At 38.9% G+C, this 19,946-nt stretch overlaps 1 protein-coding gene across 1 annotated transcript in view; it reads right to left on the bottom strand.

Moving 5' to 3' along the window:
* LOC110168350 (protocadherin-16-like) overlaps window positions 1-19,946 on the bottom strand; it is a 477,426-nt gene that overhangs the window by 171,988 nt on the left and 285,492 nt on the right. Inside the window, 1 exon segment of the mRNA XM_055166708.1 lies at window positions 13,061-13,234. Coding sequence (XP_055022683.1) covers window positions 13,061-13,234 — 174 coding nt within the window.

Raw genomic sequence — 19,946 nt, 5'->3', positions numbered from 1 at the left:
ACCTGTCAGTCAAACTTAAATCACAGATTTTTACCTTGACTAAAAGAGTGGGTAAAATAATGGGTGTGGCCCCAAGCTCACTTCAGCAAATTTTTAAGGAGACGGTCAGGAAGCTCGGCAGGAAGGTGATCAGTGACCCAACCCATGTTCTTCACAGTCAGTTTGAGTTGATGCCGTCAGGCAGAAGGTACAGGGTCCTGTGGGAAATATTATGTGTTGGTCATGCTAATTCACCTAATATTATGGACTTTGGAATGACAACAGGGTGGAAAACACGTATGACTATCTATAGGTCTATATAACATGTTTTTTCTGTACTTTGAGTGCCATAAAGAACATATTTTTCTGGACTTTGAGTGCCACGAAGCAGAAAAACTGACATATGTGGACCCCGTGGCATGTTCCCACCCTGTGATAAGGTGTACTGGGTCAGCAGTATTGTTCATTTTCTTGCTGTATGTGCTAAATCAACAAGTTAATGTTTTGTCAAGATGTAGTATAAAGCTACCCCTGATTTTGAGTTGGTCAGAGACGTCGTTCCGGGGTGGCAGTTGTACTTGGTAATCAACTTGAATCTCTCTCAATGGAAATGCTGAAATAAAGTGGCCTGTTCTCTCGGATTCTCCATCTCCTGTGCTTCTTTTTAGGACACGCATTGAACCTTCCGAAAAAACCCACAGTCCCAAACTGTAAACTGAACAGATTCAAACATTCTTTTGTGCCACTAAACACCACTGTGTTAATCTGCTAAACTCAGATAGTGCAGTTAAAAAATAATTATAAAAGGCTTAGGGAATGTGCAATAATTAATAGAACAGAAGAATGCAAGGGTTTGCCTGTTAAGAATAGTTTAAAGGTCCTGTTGTTGCATCACTCGTGGTCAGACTTGGTCTCATATTTACTTTGTTTTATGGTGTTTGTTTGTGTGATGCTTTGTGTTGTGTTGTCCTGTTTTTTGATAAAGCATCTTACCCCCTGTCCCAAGACAAATTTCTCCCATGGGAGACAATAAAGGATTGTCTTATCTTATCTTATCTTATCTTATCTTACAGTGTCTGATATGGCGGATTTTAGGTTTTCCTGTTTTGCTTTATCTTTTTGTGTCTGATGGCGCCTTCCTCCTTTCACACACCTGGGACCTCCTCCTCCAGAGAAACACCGGGCGATGGGAGTCGTGGTCAGTCTGAGCCACCTGCAGGTCCATCAGACTGACCACACCTACAGGAACTAACAACAGCTGATATACGACACGTCACCACCAACACCGGTGACAGTTCTGAAGATGACTCACAGCAGCCGAAACATGTCAACAAGGTAAACACACTTTACTACATTGTCTTTAAAAAGAACCCAAGAAGTTAAAGTACATAAGAAGACAAAATGAACATCTTTGGCTTAGTATTTCCGTCATGTCTACTTAAAATCTTTCCAAAATAGATAAGTAGTCTTTTTAATTTTTTATTCATAGTGTTTGTGATATAATAATCTTAGTCAACCAGACAGACACCAACACAACGAATTAAACAATAAACACAAAAAAAAAGAAAATAATAATAATATTCAACAGAAATTACAACCAAAAATTTAACGACACCGACAAAAACGATACAAAATAGTATAAGATATGTATTCTTTATTGTGTTATTTGCAGTGTTGGGAGTAATGTATTATAAAAGTAATGTATTACAGTAATGCGTAGATTTTTGCTGTAACGCAGTAATGTAAGGCATTACAGGGGGAAAAATTTTAATATTTTACTCGGTACAAATGTGAGTAACGCGCGTTACAATGCTTTTTTAACCTGGATTGAAGTGGTGGGTTTTTCTTCATAGAAATTCGTTAAAATCATCGTGAAATCAGCAGCGGTGAAACGCCGGAGACTCGGCCGGATAGAAATTCAGTTAACCGCGGGTGAAAGGACCGACCCAGAACTCTACGCTGTTTAGACCTGGTTTAGACCTGGGTCACTTCTGGTTTAGACCTGGTTTACAGTCGTCCCTCGCTCTAACGCGATTCACTTTTCGCGGTCTCGCTGTTTCGCTGATTTTTAGAATTTTTTTTTTGTGCAGTACAACACGTATTGCGTTCCTCCCGCTGTGTCCTGATTGGCTGAGGGACTCCTGTCTCCTGAACAGTACAGAATGTGTTCAGCTGCCAAATTTAAATAAATGTTCAATCTCTAGCAGTGTGCTTCTGAAGTGCTGTATGTCTGCAAGTTTTCTCTCCGACAAAATCCACAACGTCGACGAAACGTTCTGCACCGACAAAGGCTTCTGCGCTCACACCCAAAAGACAGAGGACGATGCAAACCATCGCACAAAAAGTTGGACTTCTGGACACGTTGAAGGAAGGTAGAAGTTACGCGCTGTAGCAGAGTTTTGCACCGGGTCTTGTACCCGCAAATAGTTGCTGAAATCAGGACCGTGAGCCTGAGCAGCAGGGTCCATAAAGAGCGATCGGGCGACAGCCGCTCTTACCTCCATGAGGTGCGGAGCAAAGCCGATCCTTTCTCCTGCGGTCACCTTCGAGCCCGTCCTGACAGTGAGTGTTTTAGTCCTAGTTCAGTTCTGGTTTAGTCCTCCTCTTCAGTCCTGGAATCAGTCTGAGGTTAGTCCTGTTATAGTCCTGGTTTAGTCCTGGTTCAGCTCTGGTTTAGTCCTGGTTTAGACCTTGTTTAGTCCTGGTTCAGTCCATATACGGCTCAAAAGTTCAGCTTTTTCGCAGTTATTTTGGTGAGAGTAACTTAAAGTAATGCAATAGTAATGTAATGCCTTACATTTTAAATGCAGTAATATTGTAATGTAACGAATTACTTTGAAATGACAGTAATAAGTAATAAATAACGCATTACAGTTTTAAAGTAACTTGCCCAACAGTGGTTATTTGTTATTATAGTTTGTATTTAGTAATGGAAAAGCCACCTGCAGATAGATACTGTGTGTTTAATGCTACACTACGGAACATTTCAGGCAAAGTAATAACATCTCCACGGAGACGAGCAGATTTAGCAGACCTTTAACTAACGTTCAAATAGTTGGTGGTTTCTCCGGCTTCCATGAAGGATCCAGCGTAACGGATAATCACACAACACCCAGAGGGTTTGTAGTCTGATTCCCTATTACACCTGTGTCCTTGGGCAAGACATTTCTTCCCCCTTATCTCCAGCTACTGTGATAAACTGTTTACTGTGTTTGAGTGTAAAAGGGAATGGCTAAAATTCTACCTTTTGAGCAGTGGTTTAGTGGGGATTTTTAAAGTGGGAGAACAGGATTCGTGACATTATCGATGACGTCACCTGCAAAAGTCGTACGCGCTGAAATAAACACAGGTGCCATATGGATGTTAGTTTATTTAGAAAACAAACAAACAAACAAACAAAAAACAACTCTCTTTCAGTACAAACATAAAGGCACCAGCCCAGTAAAAATCTGTAATATTTGATGGTAATATATAGACTACAACACATGAACCAGGACTGAACCAGGACTGAACCAGGACTAAACCAGGACTAAACCAGGACTGAACCAGGACTTAACCAGGACTAAAGCAGTAACTGAACCAGACTAAACCAGAACTGAACCAGACTAAAGACTAAACCAGGACTGAACCAGGACTAAAGAACTGAACCAGGACTAAACCAGGACTAAACCAGGACTGAACCAGACTGAACCAGAGTGAACCAGGACTAAAGCAGGACTGAACCAGGACTAAACCAGGACCAGGACTGAACAGGACCAGTAAACCAGGACTAAACCAGGAGTGAACCAGGACTAAAGCAGTACTAAACCAGGACTAAACCAAACTCAACCAAGTCTAAACCAGGACTAAACCAGAACTGAACCAGGACTACAAAAGGACTGAACCAGGTCTAAAACTGCTCTAAACCAGGTCTAAACCAGGACTGAACCAGGACTAAACCAGGACTAAACCAAGACTCAACCAAGTCTAAACCAGGACTAAACCAGAACTGAACCAGGACTAAACCAGGACTAAACTAGGACTAAACCAGGACTAAACCAAGACTCAACCAAGTCTAAACCAGGACTAAACCAGAACTGAACCAGGACTACAACAGGACTGAACCAGGTCTAAACCAGGACTGAACCAGGACTAAACTAGGTCTAAACCAGGACTAAACCAGGACTAAAGCAGGACTAAACCAAGACTCAACCAATTCTAAACCAGGACTAAACCAGAACTGAACCAGGACTACAACAGGACTGAAGCAGATCTAAAACTGCTCTAAACCAGGTCTAAACCAGGACTGAACCAGGACTAAACTAGGTCTAAACCAGGACTAAACTAGGTCTAAACTAGGTCTAAACCAGGACTAAACCAGGACTAAAGCAGGACTAAACCAAGACTCAACCAAGTCTAAACCAGGACTAAACCAGAACTGAACCAGGACTACAACAGGACTGAAGCAGGTCTAAAACTGCTCTAAACTAGGTCTAAACCAGGACCGAACCAGGACTCAACCAGGACTCAACCAGAACTAATCTTGGATTTGAGAGCGAGAGGGAGAACCCCAAGCCTGTGGAGCAGAGTGTCCTCAAAGCACAGTGGTTTAGCCCTGTTTCAGTCCTGGTTCAGTCCTGTTTCAGTCCTGGTTTAGTCCTGGTTCAGTCCTGGTTTAGTCCTGGTTCAGTCCTGGTTTAGTCCTGGTTCAGTCCTGGTTTAGTCCTGGTTCAGTCCTGGTTTAGTCCTGGTTTCAGTCCTGGTTTAGTCCTGGTTTAGCCCTGTTTCAGTCCTGGTTTAGTCCTGGTTCAGTCCTGGTTTAGTCCTGGTTCAGTCCTGGTTTAGACCTGGTTTAGCCCTGTTTCAGTCCTGGTTTAGTCCTGGTTCAGTCCTGGTTCAGTCCTGGTTTAGACCTGGTTTAGCCCTGTTTCAGTCCTGGTTCAGTCCTGGTTTAGACCTGGTTTAGCCCTGTTTCAGTCCTGGTTTAGTCCTGTTTCAGTCCTGGTTTAGTCCTGGTTCAGTCCTGGTTTAGACCTGGTTTAGCCCTGTTTCAGTCCTGGTTTAGTCCTGGTTCAGTCCTGGTTTAGTCCTGGTTTAGTCCTGTTTCAGTCCTGGTTCAGTCCTGGTTTAGACCTGGTTTAGCCCTGTTTCAGTCCTGGTTTAGTCCTGGTTCAGTCCTGGTTTAGTCCTGGTTCAGTCCTGGTTCAGTCCTGGTTTAGTCCTGTTTCAGTCCTGGTTTAGTCCTGGTTCAGTCCTGGTTTAGACCTGGTTTAGCCCTGTTTCAGTCCTGGTTCAGTCCTGGTTTAGTCCTGGTTCAGTCCTGGTTTAGTCCTGTTTCAGTCCTGGTTTAGTCCTGGTTCAGTCCTGGTTCAGTCCTGGTTTAGTCCTGGTTCAGTCCTGGTTCAGTCCTGTTCAGTCCTGGTTTAGTCCTGGTTCAGTCCTGGTCTCCTCATGACCTTATGCAGTTTGTTTTCACCGTTGCCAGTCGCTCCAGTTTGACATTTAAGTTGCAGCTATTTTATATTTGTTATTTTTTCATATCTCACGTCGGGAGAAGTGAGTAAACACGCCCACAACACCCCTGCCATCGTATACATATACATTTCTTTCTCCTTTTGTGTTTCTTGAATGTATCCTGTGCAGACGTGTTCCTCAAACAAATAAAAATCAAACGTCCACACACACTTCTAAATGAACGAGTGAGATTGTGAGCCTGGAAACACATCTGAGGCCCGAATGAACGGATGACCGGTTTCTCTTGCGGTAAAATGTTTTGAATGGACGAAACTGTGGAAAAGTGCAGTGGAAATAGACATCCACCATTTTGTTCGCAATTGACAAGTTGTTATTTTTATGAAAACGTTGCCAGGACGAATGTAGCTGGGCTGTCACGTATTCGGAGCCAAAAGGAACTCGAGAACAGCATGAATAAAAGAGCTGGTGCCATTTTTTTTGTGATTTCTTTTTTAATTTTACAAACCAAATCCATCCAAATCGACACAATACAAAAGAAAACGATTTAAAACGTTAATGAAAACCGCAGAACGAGTCGACAAATTGCTAATCTCTCGTCAAAAATTGCGGTAGTCAAATTCTTCCTGTTTAGAAATCTCCAGAATTTGCCAGATTTTTTTTTTTTTTTTTTTTTTTGGGCAAGAAAAATTTGGAGTGTTTTCCTTCAGTTCAAGGCGCATTGTCCTCGCTGCTGTTGTTGTCTTAAAAGGTTATTTTGAAATTCGAGCATCGGTCAAGAATTTCAACGCTGCAATATTTTCGATAATAACCAAAAGGAAAATCCACAAATGTTGAAGCGAGGGGGTATTAGAGACAAATTCTATTATTCTCCGCTTCTCTTCAACCACAAATAAAGTAAACCAAAAAATAATCAATCGTGGAAGTGAGTTTGAAAGCTCCTATTTTCAATCAAACACTGCACGGCTATTGGAATCTGTAATGTCTGAATCTCAACAATAGCTTTTTTTAGCCGTTTCAATTTCAAATAATTATTATAAATTATATAATGATTGTGCAAAATTGACTCTTGTGAGATTTAAGCCATGTTAAAATGTTGTGGAGTTGACGCACTTTTATTCACGTTTTTAACACTGCGTGAGTCGTGTTGTCCCCTGTGTCTATTTTACTTATTTACTGCTATTTTATGATTTTATGATTTTTGCTTTTATTTTGATTTTACAGTTTTTATTGTTTTAAGACTGGTATGACCAAGTTTTAGCAGTTTACATTGTTGTTGTCTTTATTTTATTGATCTCTGTGTAGCTCTTTGGAAACGGCTTTGTTTGTAAAATGTGCTATAGAAATAAAGTGGATTTGGAGCTGTATTACCACACGACATCACAAGGTGGAACAAGGTGGAGTGTTTTCTGTTTTCTGAGCCTAAATATGCGGGATTTGTGTGTTAAACATGTGGGAATGAAACAGAACACAACTCCAGGCAGCTGATGAAGACTCAAGAGTAGTCGAAATGTGTTGGTGTGACCATTAAAAAATACATCGCAAATCAGAGTTCCTTTGCCGTCTACCGTATTTTCTGGACTATAAGACACACTTTTTGGGGAAATGTATTTTGTATAATCAAAGACCAGGAACCAACATTTCATCTTGAAAGGCAAATTATAGTAAAAACAATAGAACAGAGAACAACAGACTGAATAGGTGTTATTCATATGAACAGTTATTCAGATTATTATAGCAAAAACAACAGAATATAAGTTTACCAAACTCACGATCTCACTCTCCAAATCACTAAATCCATTCAATTCTTCATCCTCTGTGTCACTTCTGCGTGACCTCTGGAGGTAAATCATAGATCCATGAGGTAAACGGAGCGTCGCTTCCTCTTCTGTGTCGCTGTCGTCAGACTCAGCATCAGTTCCATTTAGAATTATTCTGGACTTTCTGAATCCAGACAGGATGGTTTCGGTCACTGAAGTCCAGGCTTTGTCGATTCATCCAGTGATTTCCAGGAAAGTTGCATGGTGCATCCTCCCGGTTGCCGTGAAGCTGTGTTCTCCATCCCTGTTTTCCGCTAGTCCCTCACAAGTTTCTTACTCACTCCAAACTTTCTTTCTGCTGCATGATTACTGTTTTCTGCTGAATATTTCACTATTTGCAGTGAGACAGCAGCTTTTTCTGCAGGAGACATGTGCAGTAGAGCCAAGTGACAGTGGTACAGGAGTCACAGGAGCAGCAGATACTGACACACGAGCCTAGAGACTCTTGCGGCTGTCTGTCTGAAAATTTTAATATATAAGTCGCACTGGAGTATAAGTCGCAGGAAACACCCAAACCATGAAAAAAACTACCACTTATAGTCTGAAAAATACGGTACTCCACAAGAATTCAAGCCCTCTGGTCTGATGAGCACCTGTATGCGTGAGTTTTGATCCAGTGCAGCACTCCAGAAATGTAAGTTTTACACCTCCAGGTCTGTTTTTGTTGCGGAAACAACATTATAACATAAATCAGAACATAGTGTCATGTGGGCCTTTTAACAGTGCTGCAAACCAGGGTTCAAAACAAACGGTGTCGATTATTTTTAAATCTGTAACAAGTTTTGAATTATGTTGAGTTTATTATTATTTATTTTACTCTATCGGTATTCTTTTATAATTCTGATGCCTTCAGTGAGGATCAAAAATGTAAATAATCAGGGAAATAAAGAAGAGAAAGTGTGTCCAAACTTGTGTTGTGTCGTGCTTGGTCCATTTTAAAGTGTGGCCATACCAGCTTGTCAGAGCCTGATCCTGTCAGATCTCAGAGGCTAAGCAGGGCTGGGCCTCGGTACTTGGATGGGAGACCACTGGGAAAATCAGGTGCCACAGGGGGGCGCCAGTGGCAAAACTGTTGTTGTGTCCTTAGGCAAGACACTTCCCCCACATCGCTATGAAGAGTATGAAAGTGGTGCGTGTGTGAGTGTGTATGAGTGATGGTGGTGGTCAAACGGACTGATGGAGCTGATTGGCATGGCAACCGCGCTTTTGTCAGTCTGCCCCAGGGCAACTGTGGCTGCAATAGTAGCTTACCACCACCGGGCATGAAGTGAATGAATAATGCTGAATAATGCTCTGTAAAACGTCTTTGTGACATGTGTCTGTGAAAAGCGCTCTATAAATAAAGACTTACTTACTTACTAAAGTAGACATCACGTCACCAACAGATCCATCGCACTAAATGTGATAATATTTGAACATTATGCCATAAATCTGCCATGTTTCGGGACAGCGAGGCGTAACATCTCTGGAGTTAAAGGTACATTGTGTAACTTCTTCTGTGCTTTATTCCATGGAGATGTTATTGCTTTGTCTGGAACTTTTCACAGTATGATATTAAACCTTTCTATCATCATGGAAACCAAATGAGACCAAGTTACAGGTCAGACCTGTGGAGAGGCGACCTCGCTCACAGTCAGAATGTCTGTTTTTCTAGCTATTTTTGAGCTATAAAATGACATATCCATAGAAACAAGCAGGTGACGAATGAACCCCAACAAAAAAGTTTCCTAGTGCACCTTTAAGTCGAAAGTAAACAGCAGAACTTTGGAGCAACTTAGCCTCCTGCTGGGTCAATGATTGTGCAGCTAAAATTGTCAGTAATGGCGGCAATTTTGTGACGACGGTTTCAAAATGACGTGATTAGTGCAGTCGTCCTTAGGGATGTAACAAAATTGAAAAATATCATTGTATCATATAGTCAAAAGTCTCTCAGTAATATCGTGGACCATCACAATATCAAATTACAAGTGTCTTTGCTTAAATTAATTGTTTTGGTGCAGCAATAGGTAAAAGAAACAGAGGGAACTACATAGACCATGATCCTTTGCTGTGTTTCAGTACAGACGACATGAAGAAATAACAGTTACTAAGCACATTTAAAGGGCCCATATTACTCTACTGTATTTTCTGATCTATATTTATTTTCTGATCTGTTTAATGTTATTTTCTGATCTATATTTATTTTCTGATCTGTTTAATGTTATTTTCTGATCTATATTTATTTTCTGCTCTATTTAATGTTATTTTCTGATTTATTTAATGTTATTTTCTGATCTATATTTATTTTCTGATTTTATTTATTTTCTATATTTAATGTTATTTCTGATCTATTTAATGTTATTTTCTGATCTATTTTATTTTCTGATCTATTTAATGTTTTTCTGATCTATATTTATTTCTGATCTATTTTAATGTTATTTTCTGATCTATTTATTTTCTGATTTAATGTTATTTTCTGATCTATATTTATTTTCTGATTATTTAATGTTATTTTCTGATCTATATTTATTTTCTGATCTATTTAATGTTATTTTCTGATCTATATTTATTTTCTGATCTATATTAATGTTATTTTCTGATCTATATTTATTTTCTGATCTATATTAATGTTATTTTCTGATCTATATTTATTTTCTGATCTATTTAATGTTATTTTCTGATCTATATTTATTTTCTGACCTATTTAATGTTATTTTCTGATCTATATTGATCTATATTTTTGATCTATATTTATTTTCTGATCTATTTAATGTTATTTTCAGATCTATATTTATTTTCTGATCTGTTTAATGTTATTTTCTGATCTGTTTAATGTTATTTTCTGATCTATGTTAATATTATTTTCTGACCTATATTTATTTTTTGATCTATTTAATGTTATTTTCTGATATATTTATTTCTGATCTATTTATGTTATTTATTTTTATTTAATGTTATTTCTGATCTATATTTATTTTGATTATGTTATTTTCTGATATTTAATGTTATTTTCTGATCTATTTATTTATTTTTCTATTTATTTTCTGATCTATATTAATGTTATTTCTGATCTATATTTATTTTCTGATTATTTAATGTTATTTTCTGATCTATATTTATTTTCTGATTATTTAATGTTATTTCTGATCTATATTTATTTTCTGATCTATATTTATTTTCTGATCTATTTAATGTTATTTTCTCTATATTTATTTTCTGATCTGTTTAATGTTATTTTGATCTGTTTAATGTTATTTTGATCTATGTTAATATTATTTTCTGATATATTTATTTTTGATCTATTGTATTTTCTATTATTTAATGTTATTTTCTGATCTATATTTATTTTCTGCTCTATTTAATGTTATTTTGATTTATTTAATGTTATTTTCTGATCTATATTTATTTTCTGATATTTAATGTTATTTTCTGATCTATTAATTTTCTGATCTTATTTATTTTCTGATCTATTTAATGTTATTTTCTGATCTATATTTATTTCTGATCTATTTAATGTTATTTTCTGATATTTAATGTTATTTTCTGATCTATATTTATTTTCTGATCTATTTAATGTTATTTTCTGATCTATATTTTCTGACCTATTTAATGTTATTTTCTGATCTATATTTATTTTCTGATCTATATTAATGTTATTTTCTGATCTATATTTATTTTCTGATCTATTTAATGTTATTTTCTGATATATTTAATGTTATTTTCTGACCTATTTAATGTTATTTTCTGATCTATGTTAATGTTATTTTCTGATCTATATTTATTTTCTGATCTATATTAATGTTATTTTCTGATCTATATTTATTTTCTGATCTATATTAATGTTATTTTTCTGATCTATATTTATTTCTGATATATTTAATGTTATTTTCTGATCTATATTTATTTTCTGACCTATTTAATGTTATTTTCTGACCTATTTAATGTTATTTTCTGATCTATATTTATTTTCTGATCTATATTTATTTTCTGATCTATTTAATGTTATTTTCAGATCTATATTTATTTTCTGATCTGTTTAATGTTATTTTCTGATCTGTTTAATGTTATTTTCTGATCTATGTTAATATTATTTTCTGACCTATATTTATTTTTTGATCTATTTAATGTTATTTTCTGATATATTTAATGTTATTTTCTGATCTATTTAATGTTATTTTCTGATCTATATTTATTTTCTGATCTATATTAATGTTATTTTCTGATCTTTATTTATTTTCTGATCTATGTTAATGTTATTTCCTCATCACAAACATTCACACATGTTTAGTGCACAAATACAGGAAGTACTCCACTGTGTTTTTAAAGTCCCTACACCTTCGCTAAAATCATTTGGATGATTTCAGCCTTGGAATTGCGAATCGCTACTGAACTAAAGGTAAAAGGGAAAACTACCACTTCATGACATCACAAAGTGGAACAGACCATTTCGAGCATTGGAGATGTAGACAGATTAATAATAAAGGGTTACTCAAACACAACTCCAGGTCTGTTTTGAGGCAGTACCAACATTCTAACATGGCTTAAAGGTTGTATGGAGGATTTTTTTTTGTTTCAAGTTGTCAATGATAGATTATAGAGGTGCAGTAGCCTTGTAATTATGATGACCAAAAAAAAGAGAATAAAAATTCATCAACTCTGGACGTGGTGGGGCTAAACATTTGCCAATAGATAACGACACTGCCTCGTTATCTGTGAGCTGACAGGCTGTCAATCAAACTCCCTACGTTTCTAGCGTAACTGACTTGCCTGCGCCGCCGGTACGTGGTTTACGTACGACTGTCACGCAGTCCACAGACGCAAGACGCACAGACGCTGTTTACTCCACCAACGCAACAGTTCTTAGCGGCTTTTTTTGACCTATATCTTCCTCGCAGTTCGCACAAAGTTTGTTGCAATGGCGACAAGAATCCAGGAGCAGTTCGCCGCAAAAGAAAGTCCGTTTTTGAGGTCGCTGAAAGAAGAAGACAAGGGGAAAAGCAGCGAAGCCAAACTAAGGTGATTCTTGTAGATTCATTCCAGCGATGGCGCAACTGAAGCAGACGCAGGGTCTAAAGACTGACGCACTGGTCGCCAAATTACTCCTGGACAGGAAACTTCTGCTTATTATGAAAACGTACTTTATTTCCAAGAGCTAGAACAAACGTTTTTCAGGACACAAAAAGCGATATCCTATGTCTGAAAACGTAATTTTCAAGGCAAAGAAAGAGTCCGCTTGCTGCTGCGTGTTGTAGCTAGTTCATTCGCACTGAATCTCCGCGCAACCTTCTCTGCACCCCTTTCCTGCTCCTGTCCCCGCTGCCCGTTCCGCTCTTCCCCCTGCTCCTCACTTCTCCGGGCACGGAATCTCCGCTCCCTCTCCTCTCTCCTCTCTCCTCTCCCTGCTCCTCACTTCTCGTCCGCACACGAAATGTCCGCACACCCGCTCCCCCCGCTCCTCACTTCTCCGTCTTGCCTAACCAACACTGTAGTTAGTTGTTTACAAGTCATGTGCAGCGCACCGGCTGTAAACAAACCTGTTTCTGGCGTAAGGAGGAGGCGGGAGGAGGCGTTTCTACGTAGGAGCTGTAGGGGAGGGGGGGTGGTTTCACGCATGCGCAACATTTGAAAAAGGACAAACAGTCGCTGGATTTCTCGTTCCTTGGAAAATCCTCTATACAACCTTTAAAGCTCACGAGAGTCAATTTTGCGTAATATAAAACAAATTCTTTGGATTATGACAGAACCAAAGGCTTGCCAAGGCATTTAAAAACATAGATATTCAAAATTTTGTTATCCTCCAAGAAATATCGTAGTAGTAGTAGTAGTCTTACCCCGTCCACTGCGGTGACTGTGAGGTCGTAGCTGGAGGGCCCCTGGTCTCTGTCCAGCGCCGCCGTGGTGCAGATCTGACCCGTACTTTTGTGGATGTTGAAGAGAGGAGAGCTGGAGAGGAGGGAGTACGAGAGGGAGCCGAAGGAGCCGGCGTCTGCGTCTGAGGCCGTCACCTGCACACAAGAGAAACATAAACACATTAGACAAAACACAAAACGACATTCTACTCTTTTACACTGTTCATTCATAGTTCTTTAGTCACATAAGAATTTACATCAGTGTCTTTCAGGTCATAAGAAGACCGACCTTACACTAGTCCCGAATGAAGACTTGACCAGACTAGATCATAACATATATTGAAATGTTTTGAAGAAAAAGACATTAAGGAATAGACTGTCATGGTTCATGTTTTGTAGTGGTTGTAGTTTGTGTTTTATTTTGACATTTGTCCTGTCACCTTGTATTTTTGAGTTTTACTTCCTGTCTTGATTGTTTGCGCCGCCCTAATGTGTTTCACCTGTGTCTATGTGTGTGCATTTATACCCTGTGTTCTCCTCTGCCCTTTGTTGGTCCATTGTCTCTGTCCGAGTGTCTCTGTGTCTCTTGCCATGGCAATTTAGTCTTGAGTTTTGGATTTTTTGATTTGTCATTAAATATTTTTTGAAGCAGTCCTGCGTTTTGGGTCCTCCCTCTGTTTCCACGTGACATAGACGTGATACTCAATACCAATTCAGAAAAAAACAACACTTTCTTTAGACAATAGAACATGATTTCCAACATTAAAGAATAATAATTTTATGTTACCATGTGGCCTTATATCTGTGTAATCCAAGGGTCTCCAACCTTTTACCCTTTTACGTGATGAGCTACGTCTAAAAACCTTAAGTGTCGGAGAGCTACTGCTTTTAGGTGTTGCACAAAATTGAGCCGATATAATTACCTTTAAATGGGGTGTATTTAGATCAGTGTTTTTCTGGGGACCCATATTTGAAAAGTCACAAACCTTTGCGACTCAAGTCAATAGGCATTATTCGTAACTCACAAAATAAAGGTGGATTTGACCATTACTGAACATTAATCAGGATATTTTATTGTTGACTGAGTGATCGTGTCTCTCTGAACAATTAGCATTACTCAAGTTTTAAACAATGAAAAACAGCCATTGATGCAGCTATAAAAAGGACAATAAAAAGGATCCATAAGTCGTCTATTTGGACATTAAATGTAGCCCATTTCTTTTTTCTTTTTCAACATTCAATTGAACCAGCAATATTGGAACAAAATAGTCAATAAAATAATTACAAAAAGATCAGAAATTATACAAAACATGTCTTAACATTTCAACATTTCTGCTGAGATAGGTGGGCCTGTCTGTGTATTTGTAGAACATTCCAGTCCGGGGTGCAGGAGGAGAGTGCAACATGTATATCAGGTGTATAACCAGAAGTGTATATTGCAGACCTACATGCAGATCTTTAGCCTGAGTCATCAGCCGGTTTCACTTCGTAGAAACCGTCTGACCTCGCAGTGTTAGAATTCATTCACTTGACAGTAGGCGGGTACTTTTTTTTTATTTAACCAATCACTGCTATTTGGTCGTGACGTAGGTAATGCACCAAATCCCGTAGGAAGAAGGGCAATAACGTCTTTCCCCTTGATGAAATTCAGCCAACATTCTCTTTATTCCAGCTTTAAATCCTCGAACTCGGAAATCGTTAACAACACAGAATGTATGACTTTTCGCTGATTGGTCGGTGCCCGGACTCGCACTTCCAGGGTTTTTGCGAACCGTCTAATGTATTCTGATTCCTGACCTAGTCGCTGGAGAGAAATGAAATTGAACGGAGGCACTAGGAGGCCCTAGATCTCGACACGGCGACCCAAAAAATTCTCTTGCGACCCACCTGAAGGTCACAACTCAGTCTTTGGGAAACAGTGATTTAGCTGACTATAAACATTAACCATAAATCAGTATATCAGTGCACAATATTAGACATTTTCTCTGATAACAGACATGTGATTGATCAGATTTAAATTATTCAGTGTAGTATGTTTAACTCCTACATCTTTTGGGGAGCTACTTGGAATGGGCTGGAGAGCTACTGGTATCTCCCGAGCTACAGGTTGGAGACCCCTGTGTAATCCCTCAGTTGTCCAGGTAGGTCCCATAGTGGTCCATGGACAAATAATCTATACTAAAACTGTCTACAACCGTCCTTTGCGTAGTATTTTCGATGCATACATTTATTTTACTCCAGTGTTGGCTGCAGTATTTGTAACTGAGTACATTTATAGCCACATTTACACATTTTGAGTACTCTTTCTTCCACTGCCAACATCTACTTCCAAATGCTATTTCCCAGAGTGCTTTGAGTGCAGTTTTTAAAGTCGATCTGAGGTCATTCAGTTGCTTAAAGTGTTATTTTTTTATACTTAAACAAAGAAAGATGCTAAAGATGCTTGTACTTAAACGCACCTTCCCATTATCGCTCTTATTCTGAGGACTTCTAAAACACTTAAAGGTGCACTTCAATGTTTTCTTAGAACTTTTCACTGATTTACCGCATCTTCTAAATGCATATGTTTTAGTAGAGTGGTCATAAAACGATATACTATAGTGTGGTTGACATTTACCGTATTTTCCAGACTATAAGTTGCTCCGGAGTATAAGTCGCACCAGCCAAAAAATACATAATGAAGAAGAAAAAAACATATGTAAGTCGCACCAAACTATAAGTCACACTTTTTTGAGGAAATTTATTTTATAAAATCAGAGACCAGGATCCGACATTTCACCTTGAAAGTGAAGTTCTAGTAATAACAATAGAACAGAGAACAACAGACTGTTAACATCACTGTTACGGCCCCAGACCTTAGTTCTAATTTGTTTTGTGTGATTTTGCTGAGTTCTCCTGATTCCTGCTGCAGGAGCCCTGGTCCGTGATTGGTGGGGCAGGTCGACGGCCCACCTCACCTGCAGCCACCTCCCCCTATTTTCTGTATATTTTAGTCTGTTTTGTTAATTTACCTTTACATTCCTGTTAATTAAACATTATTTAATTTATTCTATTTCACATCTTGGTTTTATTTTTGTTACTTCCCTCGCCCCAACGAGCTGGGTCGTAACAATCACATATGAACAATTCTTCAGATAACTATAGCATAAACAACAGAACAGAACAAGTTTATCAAACTCGCCATCTCACTCTAAATCACTAAATCCATTGAATTCTTCATTTTCAGTGCTTTTTTGAGCAACTCCACAACCTCCATAGGTAAACAAAGCGCCACTTCGCAGATTCAGCATCAGTTCCAGTTAGAATTATTCTGCCCTTTCTGAATCCCGACAGGATGGTTTCGGTATCACTGAAGTCCAGGCTTTGTCGATCCATCCAATGAATTCCATTATAGTTGCATGGAGCACCCTCCCGGTTGTTGTGAAGCTGTGTTCTCCATCCCCGCCTTTGACCAGTCCCTCACAAGTTTCTCGCTCACTCCAAACTTTCTTTCTGCTGCTCGATTACCGTTTTCTGCTGCATTTTTCACTACTTGCAGCAGGACAGAGGCTCTTTCTGCAGGAGACATGCGCAGTAGAGTGAAGTGACAGTGGTACAGGAGTAATAGGAGTAGAAGTACTGACACACAAGACTAGAGCCTCTTGCGGCTGTCAGTGTGAAAATTTTAATATATAAGTTGCACCGGAGTATAGGAAACACCCAAACCATGAAAAAAAAGTGACTTATAGTCCAAAAAATATGGATATATGTAAGTATTGTATTTGTAATATAACAAAAAATCTGGATGGACTCTATAACAATCTTCTATGTTCCACCACCTGCTTGTCTCAATGGGGATGATACTGATTTCCTGCAATGTTCCACAGTATGGCATTAAATGTCTAAATCAAAACCTGTAAGTAGTTTTTTTTTTTTTTTTCTCAATAGTACCTTCAAAAACAACCATTCTAAATTCCGCCACACACTACAGGATTTTCGAGCCTTAAACGATTTTTTTAAAAAAAGTGCAGACCACAGACAAAGAGTGAAAAAGTGAAGAGACCTCTCAGCACAAGTTAAAAGTAGTGAAAGCTGTTTCCTGTCTGCAGTAAAGAGACGAGCTTTGAGACACTCTGTTCAAAAACCATCAGAGCACTGCACTTATAGAAAACACGCAAGGCAAAAGTGAGTCATTATTTCTTAAAACGTAGGACCAAAAATGTCTAAAAGCTACCGATAGACGCGCAGGAAGTCGTCTTTGTTTAGTGTCTCTAATTTGCAGCAGCGAGACGAGCAGGTGGCAGACCCTCCTCCAGAAAAGTTACATATTGTAGCTTTAAACCAGGCTCCGGCGTCACTCACATCAATCTGAGTGGTTATTATTCACCATAACCATCTTGACTTTTCATATTTCATGGTTTTTCTCTAGTCAGTCCTCTTTCTTTATTGAAATCACATAATGTTCCACTTCACTTTACGCTCCAGTTTCTTCCATTCCGGAAAATTTTAATTGTGTTTACTAACTTCAAAGGGTTTAAATACACTAACTTTACTTTCACGTTGCACTTTGTTCATTCTTGCACTTTGAACACTCCACAGTGTGACATTAAACAGCTCTATCTTACATTTATTCAATTCCAGGTGGTTTTATAGCTCAGAAATACCTGCTCTCCACAGATCTGACCTGTAACTTGGTCTGGTTGGTCTCCATGAAGATAGAAAGGGTTAATATCATACTGTGAAAAATTCCAGACAAAACAGTAACATCTATATGGAGAAAATAATTTGAAGGATCCTCCACCAGCAAAGTTTCACAATGCGCCTTTAACTTCTGTGTTACATACTTTGTTCGTAATTGTACTTCCAACATCTGAACTTACGCAACCTCCATCTTTTTTGCTACGCCATACGTTTCCAGAAGGACAGGCATCTGCCCTCGCACACTTGAACTAATATTCCGACTTCTTGGCTTTGCTTCCTCCGAAATATTTAATTTGCGTGATGATTTATCACCGCGAAAATTCTCGACTACTTGTGAGGTTTATCCGGGCTCTAATCCACGCCAACCAGAACTACCACCCACTTCCTGACTCACTCACATACCGCCATAAGTTTCCGTAGGGAATAGGGAATTCTTTTGGCTCTGGCTTACTATAAAGAGCCGGCTATTTCGTCTCCCAAATGGCTCCTTGGATTTTCTTCTTCTTAAATTAATGTATCGCCAAAAATAATGCAAAACTGTGTGTAAAATGAATTACTAATGTACTGGGGGCAACTTCATTAATAGCAGCTTCTCTTGCTTCTCTTATTTCTTCCAATTGCACTGATGGATAAACAGTTTTCATGTGCCTGTGCAAGTTATTTGTGGAGCGTTCTGGATATGATATTTTCACCTTGCACAATCTGCACTCTGCCTTTCAACTGCATATTGCATTGAAATGTGTCCAAATGTCGCTCTCCCTCTCTTTCTCGCGCTCTCTCTGTCTCTTTGTGCCGCCTGTTGCCATGTTGCGCTCAAGACTGTGTGCGTCTGTAACCCCTCCCCTCCTCTGCTCAGTGGACACGCAGATGCCGCTACACATTTTGACCAGTCACGTACGGTTTTCACAAAAAAAGCGGAAGAAAAAAATGAGAAAGGCACTAAAAAAAAATGTAATCGTTCACTTCAAAGAGCCGGATCGTTTGCGAGTGACACAAAAGAACTAATAAAGAACTAACACCCAAACTCCTCAGCTTCGCTTTCTCCCAATTATTTGATTCGAGCGACGATTCATCACAACAAAATTTCTCAATCGCTTGTGAGGTTTACTCTAATCTGCGCCAATCAGAACTACCAACTACTTCCTGACGCTCACATCCCAAGTCTTCGTTTTCTTCCAATTATTTTATTCGAGCGATGATTTACCGCTACGATTTATCACAACGAAATTTCTCCACCCACTTCCTGACACTAACGTACCGCCATATGTTTCCATAGGGACCGACAGCTATTACTCAAGACTTTTCAGCTTCGTTTTTCATTTCATTCAAGTGACGATTTATCAATATGTAATTTCTCAACCACTTGTGAAGTTTGCCCGATCACTTATCTGCGCCAACCAGAACTACCACCCGCTTCCTGACGCTCACACACCGCCGTACGTTTCCATACGGACCGACATCTAATACCCAGACTCTTCTTCTTTGTTTTCTTCCAATTATTTCATTCGAGTGACGATTTATCGCGATAATTTATCACAACGAAATTTCTCAACCCACTTCCCGACGCTCACATGCTGCCGTACGTTTCCATATGGACTGACATCTATTAATCAGACTCTTTGGCTTCGTTTACTCCTAATTATTTCATTCGCGCCACGATTTATCACAACAAAATTTTGCAACCGTTTGTGAGGTTTAACCGGGCTCTAATCTGCGCCAACCAGAGCTACCACACACTTCCTGACACTGACCAAAAATTTAACAACCACTTGGGGTGAGGTTTGCTTGACCTTTAATCTACGCCAACCAGAACTACCACCCACTTCCTGACGCTCACATGCCGCCGTACGTTTCAGTAAGGACCGACATCTGCCCTCGCGTACTTGAACTAATACCCAGACTCTTCGGCTTCCTTTTCTCTCAATTATTTCATTCGCGCCACGATTTATAACAAAGAAATTTCTCAATCACTTGTGAGGTTTACCTTGGCTCTAAACTGCGCCAACCAGAACTACCACCCACTTCCTGACACCAACATGCCGGCGTACATTTCCATATGGACCGACATCTAATACCAGACTCTTCTTCTTTGTTTTTTTCCAATTATTTCATTTGTGCAATGATTTATCACAACAAAATTTCGCAACCACTCGTGAGGTTCGCCCGAACTCTAATCTGCGCCAACCAG

Source organism: Boleophthalmus pectinirostris, unplaced genomic scaffold (genome assembly GCF_026225935.1).
Source record: "Boleophthalmus pectinirostris isolate CB_2022bp ecotype Guang Dong unplaced genomic scaffold, ASM2622593v1 HiC_scaffold_9, whole genome shotgun sequence".
NCBI classification, from domain to species: domain Eukaryota; kingdom Metazoa; phylum Chordata; class Actinopteri; order Gobiiformes; family Gobiidae; genus Boleophthalmus; species Boleophthalmus pectinirostris.
Note: the sequence above shows the minus strand (reverse complement) of the source record. Positions and strands in the feature narration are given on the sequence as shown.